At 40.8% G+C, this 21,359-nt stretch overlaps 3 protein-coding genes across 5 annotated transcripts in view; 2 read left to right on the plus strand and 1 right to left on the minus strand.

Annotated features, from left to right (window-relative positions):
- evla (Enah/Vasp-like a) overlaps window positions 1-2,404 on the plus strand; it is a 57,095-nt gene extending 54,691 nt beyond the window's left edge. For all 3 annotated transcript variants that reach the window (XM_083791168.1, XM_083791166.1, XM_083791167.1), the window contains exons 12-14: window positions 1,189-1,246; window positions 1,687-1,744; window positions 2,235-2,404. In XM_083791168.1, the coding sequence (XP_083647294.1) occupies window positions 1,189-1,246; window positions 1,687-1,744; window positions 2,235-2,272 (154 nt within the window). In that variant the 3' untranslated portion in view covers window positions 2,273-2,404. The remainder of the gene's footprint in view (window positions 1-1,188; window positions 1,247-1,686; window positions 1,745-2,234) is intronic.
- A 3,534-nt stretch (window positions 2,405-5,938) lies between these two features.
- On the minus strand, window positions 5,939-12,314 carry degs2 (delta(4)-desaturase, sphingolipid 2). Its single transcript, XM_083792530.1, has 3 exons — window positions 12,164-12,314; window positions 8,257-8,999; window positions 5,939-6,604 (listed from the first exon to the last, which is right to left on the minus strand). Exons 1-3 carry the CDS (start codon window positions 12,243-12,245, stop codon window positions 6,461-6,463), a joined length of 969 nt encoding a protein of 322 aa, XP_083648656.1. The 5' UTR covers window positions 12,246-12,314; the 3' UTR covers window positions 5,939-6,460.
- A 940-nt stretch (window positions 12,315-13,254) lies between these two features.
- On the plus strand, window positions 13,255-20,854 carry yy1a (YY1 transcription factor a). Its single transcript, XM_083792204.1, has 5 exons — window positions 13,255-13,886; window positions 18,532-18,682; window positions 18,937-18,997; window positions 19,241-19,399; window positions 20,022-20,854. The coding sequence occupies exons 1-5, from the start codon at window positions 13,376-13,378 to the stop codon at window positions 20,202-20,204; spliced, it is 1,065 nt and encodes a 354-aa protein (XP_083648330.1). The 5' UTR covers window positions 13,255-13,375; the 3' UTR covers window positions 20,205-20,854.
- The last annotated feature ends 505 nt before the right edge of the window (window positions 20,855-21,359 follow it).

Genomic DNA, 21,359 nt, shown 5'->3' on the forward strand with positions numbered 1-21,359 from the left:
ATATAGAACATTTGGAAGTTGGAAAATGCATGTCCCACCCAGTTATTGTCTCCACCAGGCCGAAGGGATGAAGGCATGGGGAGAGAGTATGTTTGTCTCCACCAGGCCGAAGGGCGAAGGCATGGGGATTGGGGAGAGAGTATGTTTTGCACTCCGTCCGTCCGTCCGTGTGTCCGTCCGTCTGTGAACAGCTAATATCCGGCCAAATTTTGCACACACACTCCCTGGATGCCAACGATGAACCTCTGCCCCAAAATGTCCAGAACGGCCTTTTATAGTGCCACCAGGAGGCCGACTTTTGAAGGTCAGAACTCCTCCAGATTCTGCCCAAAAATCCCGCAAATCCTTACACACTATCTCTATAGTCATGTATTCAAAACGGATCTGTCCGATATTTCATATTCCATCCTGATTGGCTAACATTGGCTTCCAAGATTTGCAGGATTGGCCCTTTTGAAACAAAAAGCCTCAAATCATGAACGCAGCATGCAATTTACGTGAAATCTTTCACAGACTTTCCTACTAGGCTGAGGAATATATCCCACCCTTTTCAAATTGGCCTGTTATAGCACCACCAACAGGTGGATTTTTGCAAAACACTTTTTTGGAACAAAATGCCTCAAATCATCCTATTGCCATCAATGGTGTAAGAACAAATGGCACCCTTTTCACATTGGCTTATTATAGCGCCAGGAGTCCACAACCTGACCTGTCCTGGTGGAGACCTGTGCCCCGAGGGGCACATTTTATCTATGTGTCCCTTTTATGCCTATATATTCACTATACATTCCCAAATACAGTATGGAGTGTATGCAAATGTCAGAACATATTTGTGATGTCAGAACAGGCCAGCTTCATATATGGAGCCTGGGCAGGGGCAGAGGCCTTTTGTGGCGGTTCTGGATAACTGTACTCCCTGTGGGGGTGTGGAACACGTGTGTCGAATTTGAAGTCGGTGTGGCGAACGGTTCTCGAGTTACGTGGATTTCAGACGTACACTACACACACACACACACACACACACACACACACACACAGAGAGACTTGGTGCATTTATAGTTATTTTTGTATATATATTTTCTTTAAATTTTCAAAATTTTCAAAAGTAACCGATCTACAAGCTCTTAGAATAGATCCGATACTTTCCCGACACCATTGTACGATGATCTTTGCTGTTTTGTCTTGCAGAGTGAGACCCATCGGTAGCACCAGTGATGCAGACACAGAGTTTGACAGGATGAAACAGGTTTGTTAGCCAACCTCACAAATTTGCAAACAATATTTATCTTTTATTATTTTTTGGCAAATTGGAAAGAGATTATACATTATATACAGGGGATGGGGGGGGGGGGGGGGGCTGTCAGCTGGGGTGTTGAACTGTGAGGAACAAAGTGTTCCTCTGCACTCACTACTGTACATCCTCCCAGTGAAGCTCCTCACTGCCAGAGGCAAAATTGAGACAGACGATTTCAGTAGTATCAGAGGAGGCACATCGTTTCAATACCATCAGTCCCAAGACCAACCAGTAGTTGTCAGCAGACTGAGGAAGAGCTTGGCGCTAGAAACATAACCTTTGGCTGTAGTTTTATCATATCCATGGGAGTATGTATGTATTGTAAACTGTTTGGATGTACATGCTTTTATAACCCTGAAAAAGAAACAAACACAAAGTTCATACCTTTTCAGGAAATCTTGGATGAAGTTGTACGTGAATTGCATAAAGTGAAAGATGAGATAATTAATGGTAAGTGATTCTCAACCTGTTTCATGTCAAGGACCCCCAAGTTTGATATACATAGGCCGCGGACCCCCATGTGATATGATTTCCATCTCTGGGATCACAATCTACACTGAAATCTGCAGTCTTAATTTAAATCTGAGAGTTACAGACCCATAAGGGTTCATTTGATTTCTAATAAGTAAAAAACAATGCTGTGTATACCCCCTGGAACCCCCTCAATGACCCCTGGGGGGGTCCCTGGACCTAACGTTGAGAATCAGTGGTATACAAAAGCAATTTCTTTGCGTATGAGATGCTTTTACCAATGGCAAAATGACGACTGACATAGAAACATAGCTTTTTCAGAAAACTGTCAGGATGTAGAAGACATTTTTAGAATCTGATCTCAGGTCAAAATGGGTTAACAGAATGAATTCAGGGTCTAACTGTGAAAAATGACACAGGATCAACTGCCACGGTCTAAAAAAATGCCACTTTTCTTTGTCGTCCGTAGCCATCAGACAAGAAATTGGCAGAATCAGTACGTCATAATCTCACAGGAGCAACAGATAGAGTGGAAGAGCTGGAGGAGGACGGACACACAGATGCACAGACACGAGGACCAGGGAATGTTCTCTCAGCGTTTCTGTGACCTCGTGCGAAAACGTTGCCATGATTCAAGTTGCAGAAATGTTGTGCCAACATTTTGAGTCTGCTGGACAGCAAAGTAGAAGGAATAAGCAAAAAAAATAAAGTGAAGGTTGATTTATGCTCCGTCGCGCAACCTTTTCGACAAGCATTGAGGTATGAGTTAACCTTGAAAAGGAAAAAAAGGACTGATGAAAGATGGCCAGAAGAGAGAAACGAAAGACTGTACAGAGGAAGTAAGACTGATAAAACGGAGAAGAGGATGGGAAGTATGGAGGTGAATGGATGGCAGGCAGCTGGGGTGAATATGGACACTCGTGCCGAGTTTGGTGTTGTGATGGTCCTCTCTGTGCACCTATAAACTCAGTCAGCCCAGTGTTGCAACTCTGTTCTCTGTTCAGTCCGAGTCTTGAAAAGGAAATATTTTCGTTTTCTAAGTTTTTACCGTTTTATTATTTAAAAAAAAGAAAACCTGTGGTGGTGATATTGATGACAATGATTATTTTATTGATATTATAGAAGGCGAACGGAAACTTGCACACCATTAATGTCAACCTTTTATATTTTATATTGTTATTTTTATTTAGTTTATCCCTAGTAGTATGACGACAACAAGCACAATACGGGCACACACGTTGCTGCAGACTCACATTTCCTCCCTCAAAAGCCTTTTTAATACCCTTTTCATACTGGGGTTGTACAACACTTTTTATTCCAGAAAATAAATTATTAATGTTCAAACCATACTTATCCACTTAAAAGTAGCCCTTTCATTCTGATTGGACATACAGTATATTATAATAGTGCAGTGAAAGTGTTGATAATGGGAACAAAATAAAAAATAAATTAAACAAAGATCAAGCAATTCACAGGAGGCAGCCAGTGATCACCCCATATGCACATGCCCCCACCAACTCGTACAATTCAGCAGTCAAAGTCTCAAATCCCATCCCCCTGTTTCACCATCTCTGGCCACCCAGAGCACTGATAATTCCAAGTTAGTTTTCACTGGGCAATATTGAAGTAAAAGAAAAATATAAAGGACATCCCATGAAAGACACAGCTGACTGTCAGGTAATGCACTCCAAGATAAAAGTGAAATGCCCAGATATGAGAAACAGGAGGCCTATACCTTGTTTATCCTGCCAGTAGCATATGCTTGTCTCAAAGATTAAGTAATGCATGTCTAAGTACAAACGTCTTGTACAATGAAACTGCGAAGGAAATCATGACAACTACAATTCCAGTATGGTCAGGGTATTTCATTCTACATGTTTGGGTGTGCGAGCACTGGGATAATTCTCAAAACAGACCCATCACTGTAAATGTGCCACCTGGTTTTGCCTAGATATAAAGTGTAGTAGCAACTATTTAGTCACCCTATGCTTTGTGAACCTCCCGAGTATGCATGAAACCCTGTCTCGATAAATGAGTAAAATGCTTAATTTATAACCCGTTGTATGGCGGTGTCAGTCACCAAAAATAGATCTAAAAGACCGACAAGATGTGACACGTCTTATGGTGAAGTATAAATCAGGTGGTACGTTTGCCATATAGTGGTTTGTTTCCATGAATCCTCTCCCTTTCTATACATAGACGTATAGAGGTTGAACTTTAAAAAAAACGGTAGCTATGTGAAAACAATGGTTTTCCTCTGGCAACACGCAAATATTGCATTGGTAATTAAAGGTATGTGATGATGATAGCTAAATGTTTCTTTGCAGGGAAGATTTGCTGGAACATTGATTGTTGCATTTTCTCCATTCTGTCTGCTCTCGAAAACGTTCTGATTTAAAAGCTGGAAGTAAATTCATTCTAACAAAAATGAGTCCTGCCAGTTGTCTACACAATCCGTTTCTTTCACTCGCATCTAAAAAAAGAAAGAAAAGTCAGTTCCAACTTATACTTATACTTAAGTCTGTTAGCATGGATTAAAGTTCTCAGTCGCCACGACTGATTTCAGTCATTTGGATTCCATAGAAGTCAGCATGTCTTCTATAGAAGCGTGTCCTGCACCAATATTTCCGGTTATTAGTCATTTCAGTCTTCCAGAAAACCCTAATGATCTCATATATTTAATAACTGCAATTAGAACGCCTCAATCTGCAATTTCTTCAACTGGTGTATGGCTACCAAAACATAATTTGACCTAGTGTTAAGTGTGTACTAGGAAGGACACATGGTGATAGTGTGTGGTGGCTCCTTTCACACGGTTTCACAAATTACATATTAGGACTTGGCAAAACTTTTCAGTCGTGAGATTTTGTTTTGCCTTAATCCATGCTATCTATTTTCAGATATAGTAATCATTGCTATAAAGCGTTTGTTCAGTAACGAGGGTCTCCCCATATCTTCAGTAAACAGAATTTTGAATTTTAAGCAGTGAACTCCATAAATGTTTTGCTATTTTGTCTCATTTCCAATTTCACATGTTTATCTTGTAGGAGTTCTTTCCCTGAAAATGTATAACTAAAGAGATCGAGAGGCAGGGAGACCCCTCGTTACTGAGCATTCACCCTATTATTCATAGCAATGATTATTCTGAATATAGAGCTATTTAACACTTATTCACACACACACAGCTTCTGTTCCGATTGTGGTGAAACTAAAGACCTGTCATCACAAGAAAGGTACTGTACATAACAAGAGGCTTTCAAAGTATGTCTTATTCATTATGATACATTTATTTACAAAGCTGCTTTGTAAAAAATCATTTAAAACCATTTAAACAGGAATAACAATCAAACTTCTCAAGTATGACAAATTATGAAGTTACTCTGACTTTAAACAGGTTTACAGCAGACGTCACAACAGAGTTGCAAATGGAAGCAGAACGTAATCACTGACGAAAAGGCTCTTCTAAAAGGTAAGGTTTCAAAGCTCATTTCCACCTCTTCCTTGCTCTGCACATACTGTGTAGTGTGTGTATAGACATAGTACAAGATAATGTTTGCTCTTATTGTGAGAGCCTTTCATAGACATACTGTACAGTTGTAGATTCACAAAGAGGTGATGTGTGTGCCTTGATTCACATCCTCAAAGATTTTATATACTGTATATTACAAAACCATGCAGACATAATAGCTGTCTATAAAGCACTGGTGGTATATAGACTTGTGAGTACAAAAATAATAAAAATGTATTCAAGTTTTAGTAAACACAAATGCAAGTGACATTTGCCCCACAGCCAAGTAGGGTTCTTCCTTTTGGTAAAAATAAGAATCTGACAAAAAAAATCCACTTCTTAAAGGAGAATTCCATGCTAGAAGGCTTTCTTACCTTTCTTTGTAGTCGTTACGTCCCCACCAAAGAGGTCCAGGTGTTTTTTTGTGCAAAAGCTCCTTATTGGCTATTTCCCCTACCATAAGCCCTCAATGAATTGCATTGAATTGAATGGGGCAATGGGGTGTTGTGCTAATTCTCTTATTTCCATCGAAATAAGTAGTAAAGTGTGCCGCTTGGGATATTATTTACATTATGAAGAGAGGATATATACAAAAGAAATATAATTTTGAGCGATGGAAATAAGCGAATTAGCACAACACCCCATAGCCCCATTCAATTCCCATTCAATGCAATTCATTGAGGGCTTATGGTAGGGGAAATAGCCAATAATGAGCTTTTGCACAAAATAACACCTGGACCTCTTTGGTGGGGACGTAACAACTAGCCTTCTAGCATGGCATTCTCCTTTAAGTCTCAAATAACTGGATATTAATTAATAAATAACTATGAGACAATCAAAATGATAGTCCTGCTTGGTAGCTTGTTCACGTTTTGTTCACCTCAGAGCCTACTGGACTGCAGGAAATTGTTTACTCTTTGGTCTTTCACAAGGCAGAGCCATATTGCAAATATTGATTATTTGGTAGAGATACCATAGTATTTGAATTCTCCACCATGTTCCTTGAAGTGCATTCACATTCATCCATCATGTCTTGGATCTCCTACACACGTTGATATTAGCTTTAGTGCAGTGATGAATACAAACATACAAATGGGTGAGGGAGAATAGGGTTGGGTTGTACTTAGGAGGGTGTGGTCATAAATTTAAATTCTAATTTGAATAGAGGCATAAAGTCAAATTCAAATTTATTCCTGCTTGACGAGTTTGTATTCCCGTTTGATTCTGGCATAGGGGCCAATGCTGTCATCAAAGACGAAGTCCCATAAAACACGGCTCCAGGAGGTGTGCTGTGGCAGGGAGTCGTAGTATTCTGATGCAATTAGTTTCACCTGGTGAAAAGAAGTGTGGTTAGTTACGTTATAAGATCATGGGTATGTCTACACCTTTGATCACCCCCCATCTTTGAGCAGGCCACCATTGGACAGGTTAAGAAAATTGTGTCTGACCCCTCCCATGTACTATACCCTGAGTATCGGCTAATGCCATCAGGTAGGAGGTACAAGGTCCATGCGTGCAAATACAATAGGTACAAGCATTCCTTTGTCCCTCTGTCAATCACACTCCTTAACAGAGTCCTTGCAGAGGGCAGACAGGGTAGGGGTTGAAGGTTATGAGGTGATGTTCTTCCTCTTTTGCACTAGGTATTCTGAACAGAACCAGTATCTTTTACTAAGGCCTTCAAAAACAGTAATTTTGTAACAGACGGAAGGCAATTGACCTTTTTACTTTTGGAAAATATAGAAGAAACTGTTAACTGGTTAATGTGTGTACAGTCACTTTAAAAGCTTAATTGTGTTTACCTGGGCAGTGCTGGGTGGCAGGTATCAATATACTTTTAGACTGACATGTTTGTGCCAGCATTTGATTTATTTCTTGATCGCCTCTTGTCTTGATTGTTTAAACATGACATCATGGGCCGCTATGCTTGATGAAGAAAGCGAGAGCAAGCACTCAGTTGAGTAATTCCACGTAATAGTGTAACGGGTGCACAGTTCTGATAGACATAAACTGTAGGAATGAATACCAGCACTCACATTTATATCCTTTAGGATTCTTGTTTATTTTTCGATTACCCCAGCAGGCAACAACAGACGAATGGACGTTTCGGCCCGCCGGCCCGGAGGCCTTCTTCAACTCAAATCTACAAAACAGTGTTTCTGTATCACCTGGACCGTAGTGCAACGCACCCAGGTCCCCTTTATAAGTGATACAGAATCACTGTTTTGTAGATTTGAGTTGAAGAAGGCCTCCGGGCCGAAACAACCATTTGTCTGTTGTTGCCTGCTGGGGAAATCCTAAAGGAGTGCTGGTATTCATTCCTACCACTATGCTTGATAACAGGCTTGATAAGCCAACACTTGATACCAGGTACTCAATAAGCTTATCACATTTTTTGGGGTATCAGGTTTCAAGCTCCATCCCTACTCGTCTTCCTAACCAGAATATCAGATATCCCACTTGGGACCAAAATCTGTCATTTATGATTATCTAGAGGCGTATCACTTTGAGGCTGCAGTTAATCAGTTATAAAGTCTGCCCTGTCACCTGATAAATGTTTGCATTTGATAAAAACAATTGTGGCATGGTATTTCCCAATACTTTATTGACTTATAGGAGAGTACTTAGAGTACTGGATGTAGTGGGAGCAATACCTACTGTAATTCTCTCTCCCTACTATTATTGTTTAATAATTGTTGTACAAAATATAGTAATGAGAATTAGATCATTTTGTTTTCACAAAATGATGATCTTTCAGGAGGTGTATAAATGTGAGGTTTTGCTATAATAACCCATTCTGGGCGGGAACCCATTTTGATGTTAGCATTATGCTTTAGCTATTGAAAAATAGCAGATCTACAAGCTCATAGCGCGCCACCGAGTGGCGAGCTACGAGCTTGTAGGTCTGCTATTTTTAGAATCTGATCTCAGGTCAGAATGGGTTAATAAACTACTGTTTCACATGAGTGCAATAGGGTCTCACCTGAGGTAGTTTGCTGCCTGGTATACTTGGGAAGTCATGATGCTCCATATGATACCCAACATTGAATGTGAGCCAGTTCAGTGGTCCGTAGTAAGAATATGTCTCATGTCCCTTCATGAACATGTAATGCTCTGCTATGAAATGTCCAGAGAAGGGATGCAGCCCCATACACAGGATAGTACCTGTGATTAGATAAACAATAGGCTTAATTCCCCACAGATAGTAGATGATGAAGTCCACCGTTAACTGAAACACGGCATTCTGCACCTCTAGTTGAGAGACCGGTTTAGGATTGACCAATAGGGGCCGCAGAGCATAGAAAAGGGGCTGGAGGAAGAGCCAGAGAACCTTCCTGGCCGGGGTACAGAAGAACCATCCTTCAGCATCCGTAGGGATGTCCACATCCAGTTGGTCGCCCCCCAGGTACCGATGGTGGTCGATGTGGTACTTCTTGAAAGAGGCGGAGTAAGGCACCCCGATAGGCAGGTTGGCCCACATGGCAAACCAGCGGTTCCACTTAGCCCGCTTGTTGCCAAACGCCACGTTGTGAGAGATGTCATGTATGGCAAGGGTCAACGAGTGATTAATGCAGCCCCCAAAGGCATAGGCCCAGAAGAGGATCCATTTCCAGGAGAGGTTGTGTACCATGTAGCAGGCCAGGAGCTGGGTTAGTACCATGCCCGATACCACCCACTTCAAATGGGGGTCCGGACCCATCAGGGACTTGATCTCTGGATACTTGGCTGAGGAGAGAGGTGGTGGGAAACATAATGAGAGGGAGATGGTTGGAGACAAGAAGTTGGAGACAAGATATGGTTGGAGACAAGAAGCTCCATACGGATATGAAGTTGGAGGTAATGGGGGTAGAGGAAGAGTAAGAAAGAGAGGGAGCAGCAGAAATGTGGGAAATGCCCGTAGAGGCATCTATAATCTATAAATGATAAGCGGTGAAACCGAGAGAATGAAGACCTTTGTCCCAGAGTTACCCGCTTGCTTATAATATGAGAACACAGAAATTGAGTAGGAAGTTTATCCTTTAGACTAAATTACATCAGTCATGTGATTAATTAATTATTGATACAGTATCATGTAACCTTTGTGGTTGTAATATTCTGATTCATAAGAAATACTATAATTGAAACATAGCCTTCTCTCATCATAGTTACAACTTCCAGGCAAAGGACAGACCAGTATGTATTATTTATTACTGAAACAAGTGGAAATTATTAATTTCTAGTTATCTACACTTCCTCTTTTGTATGCATTTAGTGGGCTTTACCTTCCATCTGTCACACTAAGGAACCATAAGTCAAACACCACTGACCAGAGAGTTCAGAGTGATAGATGCAAATGTAGTCTGCTTCTTTGCTTTAACCTCATTTGTATGCCTCTGTGCAAATCCTCTTTTACTGAGCAACAAAGAGATTCAGGACACTGAAACCTGGTTTCAGTGTCCAGAGACGTGATGAAAAGGTTTTCTAAGAACAAGTTGGACTCCACCCTCCAGGCCAAACCCTCTTTATTTAGTTAATTTTTTGCTCAGACCATAAGTCATTATGGAATTCCTTAATTCCTAGTGAGACCTTGAAAGTCACTTAAAAAGTCTAATAGCTAATTCAATCACTCAGTGCACAAAGTCTAAATAAATAATCCTTGTTGCACAAAAAAACGTATTTGACCCATGGTGGTCTGTGTTAAATTGACATTATTACCATGGTTCACACACTCGGGGCATACAGTTAAATCATTAACCACATATCAGCAAACTATTCTAACTCATCAGGTAATGCTATCCCACTTCCACACCTTGAAAATACAAAGTGCAATATAATACTCCTACTTATAGTGGCACTATGTAACTTTTGTTTTTTAATGAATAAAATGTAATGTCCAATGTGTATGATAATTCTATACCGTATAACATACAATTGGTTGTCTTTTTTTAGATTGCGTATAGAGTCATGTCTCACCTAGACACAGGATCTGACACAAATTTTGACAACAAAGGTCAAGATCCCCTGAGCAAGCAGAGGATAAATGTCAGTGGTAAAAATGACAGCACTGCACGGGTAGAAGAGGAAATTTACATAATGCAGCTTTAATGATGCCGAACGGTGAGAACATTATTTATATAGGGTTTTCTGTTGATACTGATGCTCCCGACACCAAATCTATTCAGAGTCAAACAAACAAACCATAGTGGAATGGAAACTTTTCATTGTAAGTCAATGATTTACCTGATGTGCAATGATGCACAGCCATTCTTTGTGTGACTAATTACAGTAGGTGGTCCTAATTGCCACTGTCTTTTCCATAGAGGCAACACACAAACGCTATAAAATATTAAATTTTAACTACAGCGGGGGCATGATAAAAACAAAACCATGATAATAATTTATGACCCAAGGGTGTCAACACCCCATCCGGTAGACGTTTCTTACTCCAGAGCAACAATAGAGGGTATGTATGCGCATGCATGAAGTGAATGGGAAATCGAGTGGCAAAGTGACTTGGCAAAGTGAGTTTAATGTAGTTTAACGTTGTTTAATGCAATCAGATATAACTTTAATGTTTGGATGTATGGGCTGTCAAGGCCAGAAAAGTAGTTTTTTGCCACTCAGTAGGCGTTCCCGCGTATGATGATGATGTCACGCGCATACCCTCTATATGGCTATTGCAATATAGGTAGTAGGCCTATTGGAGATTTGGCATGCCCACTCAAAAGTGTGTTTTTTTTTCCCTGCTTTATTTCACACACACACACACACACACACACACACACACACACACACACACACACACACACACACACACACACACACACACACACACACACACACACACACACACACACACACAGACACACAGAAGTGAATTACGGTATTTAGAAAAAGTATTCTGTGTAAAGCCGTAGGCCTACAACCCTGTTTAATTTGACAATCTTTGTTGAGGGGTCTGTCGCCAACAATGCCTCCCCTCTCACTGCCATACAAGCATTGTATCTATTTGCTGTGAGTAGAGAATGTGTCTTGTTACCGTCCTAGGAGGCATTGTCAAATGCACCTGCTATCAGCATGTTGACATTGTTTTAGAAAGTCGGGTAGTCAGAGAAATTATGCACTTGGTATTTCACTGAGAATAAATAATAATCTATGGGCATTGGGTAACCTTGTTTTACTATAAGATTTATAAAAAGGGAAGCACAGTCAGGGTGACACTTCGAGGCTAAACAGGTTCCATAATTATGTTATATGATCTTGTTTTATAATATTCTGTGTTAGGCTACCATGGCAGGAGAGGAATGTCATGCAGGGATCGAATGTCTTAGTGTGAGTCCTTTCACTTATAAGAGCATGTTTTTTAGATGTTCTCTCTAGTCTAGGCCTATAGTGGCCTACCTATATTCAAGATTACTATTAATTTAATCTGATGTGTCATGATCTTTCCTCCAGCTTCGTTAATGCTCAATTACAGTAGGCTCAAATTATGGAATAACTTAATTTAGCAACTGAAGTGAACAATCAGAGCAATTAAGCTATATATTCAACATTCATATATATTACGATTTTTTTTAGATATAATTTGAAAGTTAGATTTGATTTTTTTTCCTTTCCGATAGTCATTTTAATCGACAACTGATTTCTGGACTTGTGTCAATTTGCGTCACTTTTTAATGCCCTAGGCTACTCTCGTCCTAGGCTATCACCTAATGATTAGCCGAGCCTACTGCCTACCTCAAATCCATTGTGGACATATGACTGGTTCAGCAGTACAGTTTGTAAACTGGTTTAACCGGCTACGCTTTATAAGTAGACTGGCGTCAGGAAAAAAATGTTAAAAATGGTCAAGTGAAGAAGACTTGTCTATAAAGTTGTTAGTTGTCTTTAAAATTTCGGGTTCATCTTACCCAATATTTCTTTTCTTCTGGATGTGTGAGGCTGGTCATTGTAGACCCATTCAAAGTCCTGTCTTCCACCCGTTTTCCCCATTTCTTTCCTTGCTATGTTATGTTGTTTGGACGGGGGACGAACATGCGACTGGCTATGTAGTGTGTGTCTTGTGTCATCAACCTTCAGTTTCGGGTCACACCCACACAGGTACGGTAGATAAATGTGTAAGGAGCGATCAAGCCCCTCCCATTAATAGGGAACAGGTGACAGTGGCACCTGTTCATATTTATTTTACTCTGCATGGACAATTTATACCACTAAGTTGGAGGTTTGTTTTTGTGTGACTGTTTGTTTGTTATCATCAAAATGCTTCTAAACCCCACATCAGCTACTATATATAGAGAGATAGATAGATAGAAATATAGATAGTAGTATTTATTTTACAGTACATTTCAAGCCCAACTCAATACAAAAACTGTCAAAGTAAGTTTCATGATCTTTCATCATAACATTTGTACAAATATACACTTCTATATAGCCAAAAAAAGGAAATCATCCCTTTTCCCCCTCACTGTATAGGCCTATGTTTCTTTTCCCTTTTACCTCCTCTATGGTGAAGTCCTGTTCTGTTCTTTGGCTATAAAGTGTCTATTTGTGTCTCTAAATGTTTTGATGAATTGAACAAGGACCCTCTTGTAGACAATTAAGTGTAACGCTTTATTGGGTCGTCCACTCACAGTTCTTAACAGTCTTTGTATTGAGTTGTGCTTGAAATGTACTTTAATTCCGCAAACTGTTAATACATATTTCAATCAATCAAAAAGGGGGTAAATAACGGGGGGATACACGCACACACACGTGCGTGTGTGTGTGTGTGTGAGAGAGAGAGAGAGAGAGAGAGAGAATATGGATGTGTCACGTGTGAGTGAGTAAATTAAAATCTACTTAGAATACAATACATAAATACACAATAATGATACGTCTTTATAACCCACAATGTTTTAATCGTAGCAGACCATCAAACCTCTCAACCAAACACTTGTGTGAAATCACGCGAGAGCTTGGAACTGGAGCATAGTGGCGACGAGAGCAGAACAACAGTGTGGACTGGAGAGTTGTGTTGTGTAGAGAGAGAGGAAGGAGGAACAGGCTGCCGAGTTAAAGAACGGGGGGGAAGCACACAAAAAACACTGAAAGTGGCGGGGGAACAAAGCACCGGGGATTTCGACATGATGGCGTCGGGGGATACTCTGTACATAGAGACGGATGGCTCGGAGATGCCGGCCGAGATCGTGGAACTCCACGAAATAGAAGTGGAGACCATCGAGACGACTGTGGTCGGGGAGGACGACGACGACGATGATGATGAGCACCAGCCCATGATCGCGTTACAGCCGCTGGACACGGACCACCACTCGATCCACCACCACCAGGAGGTGATCCTGGTCCAGACCCGGGAGGAGGTGGTGGGCGACGATGACTCTGAACTGCACGACGACGGCTACGGGGACCAGATCCTCATCCCCGTCCCGGTGCCCGCCGTGGAAGACGACTATATCGAACAGACTTTAGTGACGGTCGCTGGGAAAAGCTCGGGCCGGGGGAAGAAGGGGGGAAGTGGAAAGAAAGCGGGCAAAAAGACTTATTTGAGCGGAACCGAAATGGGCCGAAAGTGGGAGCAGAAGCAGGTCCAGATAAAGACTCTTGAGGGGGAGTTTTCAGTCACGATGTGGGCATCTGGTAAGTTCAGAGTCTGGGTTGGAATAACACGCATTGTTCTCTGTGTGTCTGCACCCCGCCACTGGGCCTCGTCTTCTCCGAGGAAATTTTGAATCATTTACCACGTCGGAACCACTTTATATACCCCCTGAAATGTTTTTGTTTTTATGGGAAGCCATGTTTTATGTGTTGATGGGCGCCGCCATATTTCCCCGGTTTAGAAAGTATGGCGGCCCGAAAAAATGGCGTTTATTTGGGCCGGGGAAGATGGCGGACGGTGTGGGGGAGAGAAGTGCACCGCTGCTGGCTGCGGAGCTGCTGCTAGGCCGCTGTGGCGTAGTTTAACATGAGAGTAAACGGGAGGGGGAGGGGCCTGCTTTAACATGACAGTCAGTGGAAGGGGGAGTGACAGGTTTAACATAAGAGTCAACGGGAGGGGAGGCGCCTAGTTTATCATGACAGTCAGTTGGAATAAGGAGGAGGGGTCGGTTTCGACGGTGTCGAACTACTGTCAGTGTACTGCAAGCAAACAACAATCACAAGACCCGACCCCCCCCACCACAGGCCACACAACACACACACACACACACACCAAAAAGGAGGACAAAATCAAATAACTGTCTGTGATTAATTATTTTATATACTATATACTATTACTGGGGAAAAAAACTTAAACGAGGATTCATATCCTCTCCGTTCTCTGTTTTCCAGAACGTGAATATTTAAAGAAACGGTAGCCGTTTTGTTAAAAAAAAAACATATCAGTCTGCTATTCAAGAGATACTTGAATCGTGGGTGAAAAGGATATATTGACTTTAAGCCAATGCCTGCATCCTTTTTATTAGCCACAGATTTGAGTTTAGAGGATTGTAGTGTACATCTTCAATGTATAGTCCTCATAGATTATTGCCATTCCCATCCAGCACCCAGGTTGATACACATGACACAACACAACCTTGTAGGTAGCCGCAATTTGCAACTCTTTTTTTATAATGTGGTGAATCTAGAGTTGCAATACCCTCCATTGACTCCCCTCCAATTTGCGTTTGCGATCTGCTTGTCTTAAACAACGTTAAACTTACCAACATTGCAGCTGTAGTCCAAACTTGAATTATCCTCTTTCAATCTGCCAAGCTTGTTTTTCATAAAAATCCCCCATAGACATGTTATGAGCTACTTTCTGTCAAGAAATTATGTGATACTAAAGGGCAGTCCATACTGTCTCCGACCACCAAACTAGTAGAGTAGTAGAGTTCGGAGAGTCACAACATCTGGGAGTGCAGCTTTCAAAACAAAAATTCGGAGAAATGCGTTTCCGAAGTTGCGAGTGACGTCATGTTGTAGTTGTACCGGAGCTTTCCGACGAAAAGTTCGATGGTCGGAGATAGGGATGCACCGATCCGATACTCGTATCGGAGATCGGCGCCGATCCAGGCTAAAATTCTAGATCGGGTATCGGATCGGTGGCCGATCCATTATCCGATCCGATAATTATGTGTAATTACAGTATGAAAACAACTCTACCTCCTCTGTGACACAGCAGTGTAGTATTGACAGTATAACATGTGGAATGCAGCCAGGCTAGCCTGCGCACACATTAACCTGGTCTAATTGTTGCACAGTTATTTAATAAATAATTCAGTGCATTTATATCTGTGTTTGTTACATTTTGTTTTACAAAGTTGGGAAAGTAATGTTTAAGTCAAGCCTTGATGTTGCCTTACACAAAATAATGATTCCAGACTCCACACAGTGAGGCATACAGCTTTATAGGTTATTACGTTTCTTTGTGGGGGGTATCGGATCGGTACTCTGTATCGGCAGATACTGGACCCCCATGTATCGAAATCGGTATCGAATGCCAAAAAGCCGGATCGATGGACGGCCCTTAACCCATTCTGACCGGGCACCCATTTTGGTGTTAGCATCATGTTATGCTTTAGCTATTGAAAAATAGCAGATCTACAAGCCACCGAGTGGCGCGCTACGAGCTTGTAGGTCTGCTATTTTTTGAAAAATCGAAGAACGACTGACATTTCTTTAAATCTGATCTCAGGTCAGAATGGGTTAATCAGACCAGTGTGTGTCCAGTGGAAACCTCGTATGAATCTGATCTCAGGTCAGAATGGGTTAAGTGCTGGAGTTTGGAAGCGCTCGTCTTAAGTCACTGAACGGCCCTGCATGCCATCTGTTTCGCAGTTGCACGAGCGCTTCCAAACCCCAACACTTGCAAAAGAATCACTTGCACAGAATTTCTTGACAGAAAGTAGCTCATAACATGTCTACGGGGGATTTTTATGAAAAACAAGCTCGGCAGATTTGAAAGAGGATAATTCAAGCTTGGACTACAGCTGCAATGTTGGTGAGTTTAACGTTGTTTAAGACAAGCAGATCGCAAACGCAAATTGGATGAGTGGGGAGTCAATGGAGGGTATTGCAACTCTAGATTCATCACATTACAAAAAAATCTAGTTGCAAATTGAGGCTACCTTGTAGGGTCACTGAGCAGTTTCAGCTCAATCGTATCCGTTATTACAAGATTTTTTTGAGTGTGCTGTGGAAAGGAATAAAAATATGGTATGTAATATTGAGTAAAAGTACAAAAGTATTTCCTTCAAAATATACTTAAAGTAGCAAAAGTAAGTGCTCATTATGCAGAATGTCCCAATTCACAAGTTCAATATGTATACGAATCGTTTGAAACTAGTGGATCTACAAACTCACAACGTGTTGCATTGCGACACGTAGATCGTCCATTTTTAAATAGCCCAAGTATATGGCTAAAGTGGTTAATGCATGTTTTGTAATGATAATCAAAATCTAAGTAACTAGTAACTAAACTTTTCAAATAATTGTAGTAAGTTTTTCTTTGTTTTTATGTCTGGAGACCCCTGTCCAACACAGGCTTCAGATGCGCCTCCTCAAGACTGGGCTCAGATCTGAACCCATTTGATTTGGCTTTAAGAACCTATTGCTACCGCATACCCTTGCCGATGTCGACCCCAGGCGGGATTTGAACCCACAACCTTCCTTCTGCATTGTAGTGGAGTAAAAGTACAATATTTGCAATATTGTAGTACTGTAAGTACTAAGTAATGTATTGGAAATACTCCAGTAAAGTTACATACTTTCCACCACTGCCCAGAACAAGGGTTCATCATTTGACATGTTTCAACTCTGTCATCATTGCACATCAGTGCAAGTATTCTTCACTACTTTTGCAGAATGTTTTCCTCTGAATAATGTCGCTGGGGATCAATTGTTTAAGTGTTTCCACAAATTATTAGGAATTTTTCACCTTTTTGTAAGATTGCAGTCATGATCGTTACATTATCGACTATCTTAAAATATTTAGCGTGAAGGTGTCAAAAGCCAAGGAAATGTGTGTCACTGTTATGTGTGAAAAAGTTAGTCATTTGCCTTGGTTCTCGAGCTGCGTGGCCCATAGGTCAGGAACCCATCTGCTGTTTACATAGCGTGAGGCAGCGTGATGTACAAGTTGAAGTAGTACACCCCTTGTACATGATGCTAGCATGTTGCAGGGCCTTCCCCCAATCCAACCCTTGATGATGAGTAAAATTAAGCGAGGCATTGGGTGCAATTTTATAATCTTCAGGGATGACTTTGAAGGAACCCCGACCTCCCAGTTTCAGGGTGGGCAAAGTGGCTTCATAAAATTAAATAGAATCACAGTCCTAACATTTAAAGGTAGTGAAAGTGGTATTTTATGGTCAAAACAAAAAGGTTTTTATGAAAGCGCTGTATATCAGTTTGTTCAATAATCCCCACATCTCTCCAAAATGTGTGCAAGATAAACACACACACATTGTGTTTTTTAATGCAACCCCGATTCCCCAGACATTTTGACCACCTCTTTTTTGCATACATGGCAAGATGGCATTGTGCATGAGGCTCCTGAACTCAATCCCATTGAGAACCAATGATCAGTAAATCTGCAGAATAAGAACCTTACACACATGCAAGAAGTAGTACACATTTCTATGGAGAATGTGGGAACCTCATAGCTCGTTGCTAGAAATGTGTTTATAATGTCAATGCAATTGAAAACATTAAACTGTTCTATTGTTAGGTGACATGGCATAAATTCAATTCAATTCAACCTTGATTCGTCACATACAGCTTTTAAAACGGTAGCAAAATGTATTTAGGTAAACTCCATGTATAGTTTCGATGGGCAAATCCGATGAGCAAATTTCATGTATATGCAAATGCACACAAACAAAGATATCCCAAAGGATGGAGAATAGATAAAACAAGACATGACCCCTCATCACCCCCCCCCTCTCCCACCTTTTATACTTAATTTATATTAAAGTGAATTCTTTAAAAAATATATATATTATTGTTTGTTTACCAATTATTTATATTATTACTAGATATTGTAATACAAGGGGGTTGCTATATGAAGTTTTATGAAAGACAAAACATTTTAAGGTGCCATGCTTATAAATTCTTAGGTTATCTGTCAAATTCAGTAGACCTAGAAACATGTTCATCCTTGGAAAATATATTACCATGCAAGACAAGTTAAATAATGGTCAGGTTGTCATCATACACCAGGACAAGTTACTGTTGATGTAACCTACAAATTGCTCTTGGCTTTTTCATTTTCTTTTTATTTAAAAAGATCTCTTCTCATTGCTAGATGACAAGAAGGACATCGACCACGAAGAACAGATCATTGGTGAGAACTCTCCTCCAGATTACTCTGAATACATGACGGGGAAGAAGCTCCCTCCAGGAGGTATCCCAGGCATCGACTTGTCAGACCCCAAACAGTTAGCAGAGTTTGCACGGTGAGTGATAACTAGAGATTAAGTTTTGCAACACACACAAAACAGGCAAGAAATTTGAGAACACTGATGTATAGTTCCAATTGTGCTGTGCTGGTTAGCAACCTACAATGGAATTTTTTCACAGAAGCCATGCCTCCATGAGGCTGATTTAAAAAAATGTGGGGTTCTTCGCTGCCTACTGGGAATGTCTCTAGTCTGTCCTAGAAGTAAGATATCAAAGGCAAATTGTATAACAAGTTCTATTTTCATTGTAGAATGAAACCAAGAAAGATCAAAGAAGATGATGCACCCAGGACGATAGCGTGCCCACACAAAGTAAGTTAATTGTTCTCCATCTCACCAGCATTTATTGTATGAGAATTGTTAGACGATTTATGTATTTTCCAACCAAGCTTGTCTGTGGTCACTCATAAATTAAATGTTTATGACTTATACCAATCTTAGAAACAAAAGCATAGCATTTGCATGTTTATGGGCAGAAAATCCTCAACTGCTTCAGTCTGACACGAGTGAGAGGCAATATGAGCTGCCATTTGAATGTCGTTCTTTTTATCCAAGGGATGCACCAAGATGTTCAGGGACAACTCTGCAATGAGGAAGCACTTGCATACCCACGGACCACGCGTACATGTCTGTGCAGAGTGCGGCAAAGCCTTTGTGGAGAGCTCAAAACTGAAGAGACATCAGCTTGTACACACTGGAGAGAAACCATTCCAGGTGGGTTCCTTCTCCCTGCCATTGCAGTTGGATTCTTCCAGGGTTTAATGCACTCTACACGGCGGTGGCTCAGGGGTAGAGTGGCCGGATGGTAACCGCAAGTTTGTCAGTTCGAACCCGGGTTCCCCCAGAGTTAGTGTCTAAGTGTCCTTGAGCAAGACACAGAACCCAGAATTGCTCCTGATGTGCTGGTTGGTGCCTTGCATGGTTTCTGCCACCATTGGTGTATGAATGTGTATGTATGTGTGTGTGAATGGGTGAATGTAATGCACAATCTATGTAAAGTGCCTTGGATAAAGGCGCTATATAAATGCACCATTTACTCTATAACTTTATATTCTAATTTAACATGTTTTACACATCATTTTACACATATTTTACCACATCATGTGGTCCATGATTGTCTAGCATCTTTAACCACTTTGAACCTGGCTGGCATCCCTACTTTGGGCATGTCATAATATTGTCAAGTAGCTCACAACTTGTAGATAAAAGGCTATTTTAGCTGTTTCGCTGTATATAAGTGGTTAAACTGATTTTCATCTCAACTCAAGCTACTACCTTTGTTGTTGGACTGATCTGAGTTGATTTAATATTGTTTTTCCTCTCTTTTTGTCTCCAGTGTACATTTGAGGGCTGTGGCAAGCGGTTCTCTCTGGACTTTAACTTGCGCACGCATGTGCGTATTCACACTGGAGACCGACCCTATGTCTGCCCCTTTGATGGCTGCAACAAGAAGTTTGCCCAGTCCACCAACCTCAAGTCTCACATCCTCACACACGCCAAAGCCAAAAACAACCAGTGAATAAACTATTGCAGACGAACCTAGGAACAGTGCATCGGAGGACTTGTATGTCTACTCCCTCACAGATGTCCTGTTGTGATATATGAAATTTCCCTTTGTATTGTTTCTAGGTAAAAGAGGAAAAAACATATGAAAAGGTTTTAAGAGAGAAATGAACTTTTGTACAGAGGTGAAGATGAACTCTTGAGAACCCCTGCCCCCCTCCTACTTCCTACCCTACAATGACATTACCTGGAAGGAAAAGCTTACAGTTTCTTCTTGTGAAGATGTGATTTCATGGATCTGTACCCGAAACATTATTTATACCTTAACAAGGCAATTACAAATACAATTTTACAGAAGTTTAGTTTCATTCATCCTAGTCAATAAATTCATTGTTTTTTCAATTTTGTACTTTCCTTAAGTGTGCATATTGTACACTTTCTTTGGCTTTGTGGTAATAATGTATGTAATGTTTTTCCCTGTTTATCTCTTCATGGAGGAGATTTGTATGTCAACACCCTTCCTCTTTTTCCCTGTTTGGAATCCGGGGTAAATAGGGGTGTTCTTTACAGATTTTCATTTTGTAATATGTAATGTCAAATATATCAGAATGATGTAGATAATAGCAATGTGATTTCAATAGTGTTGATTAAAACTTTTTTCCTGCACTAACGATTCAAGCATGTCATTGGCCTTATGATTATCATGGGCCTTATGTCTGTTGGTCCTAGTCAGGTAACTTTAAGCCTTTATATAATTGTACAATTTGGTCCCCAATTTTCAATTTAAAGGCATTTAGCAGTCGCTCTTTATCTAGTGTGGCTAAGGTAAACTAGCCTGGTTAATAAACCAGACTAATATCGCACAACATCGTCGCGGCAGTTTTTTTGCCAATGGCTGATTCGGTCTGGTTTATTAACCAGGCTAAAGGTTGGTTTACCGATGATCCTACAATGGCCGCGTCTATATGCAGGGTGATCATTCTAAAGTTCTCTCAACTGTGTATGTATATATATATATATATTACATTTTAACCTTTGGATAAGACTGCATGGTTGTCAAGGCTAGGTGAAATGCCACTGTCTCCTTGCATGGGGTGTTATTCTTTTTGGTCACTGTATATTTGCAAATAATTGCATAATTTCCATATTTTAAGGTTTTCAAGAAAGAAAG

The sequence above is a fragment of the Protomyctophum parallelum genome, assembly GCF_964188405.1.
Source record: "Protomyctophum parallelum genome assembly, chromosome: 20".
Lineage (NCBI taxonomy): Eukaryota > Metazoa > Chordata > Actinopteri > Myctophiformes > Myctophidae > Protomyctophum > Protomyctophum parallelum.

Excerpts from the sequence above, each read along its gene's own strand:
- degs2 (XM_083792530.1), bottom strand. The coding sequence starts at position 12,245 with ATGGGGAAAACGGGTGGAAGACAGGACTTTGAATGGGTCTACAATGAC. Across the intron at positions 9,000-12,163 it reads CAGAAGAAAAGAAATATTGG|CCAAGTATCCAGAGATCAAG; the intron begins GTAAGATGAACC and ends CTCTCTCCTCAG. Across the intron at positions 6,605-8,256 it reads CAGGCAGCAAACTACCTCAG|GTGAAACTAATTGCATCAGA; the intron begins GTGAGACCCTAT and ends TCTTTTCACCAG.
- yy1a (XM_083792204.1), top strand. The coding sequence starts at position 13,376 with ATGATGGCGTCGGGGGATACTCTGTACATAGAGACGGATGGCTCGGAG. Across the intron at positions 13,887-18,531 it reads AGTCACGATGTGGGCATCTG|ATGACAAGAAGGACATCGAC; the intron begins GTAAGTTCAGAG and ends TCTCATTGCTAG. Across the intron at positions 19,400-20,021 it reads CTGGAGAGAAACCATTCCAG|TGTACATTTGAGGGCTGTGG; the intron begins GTGGGTTCCTTC and ends TTTTGTCTCCAG.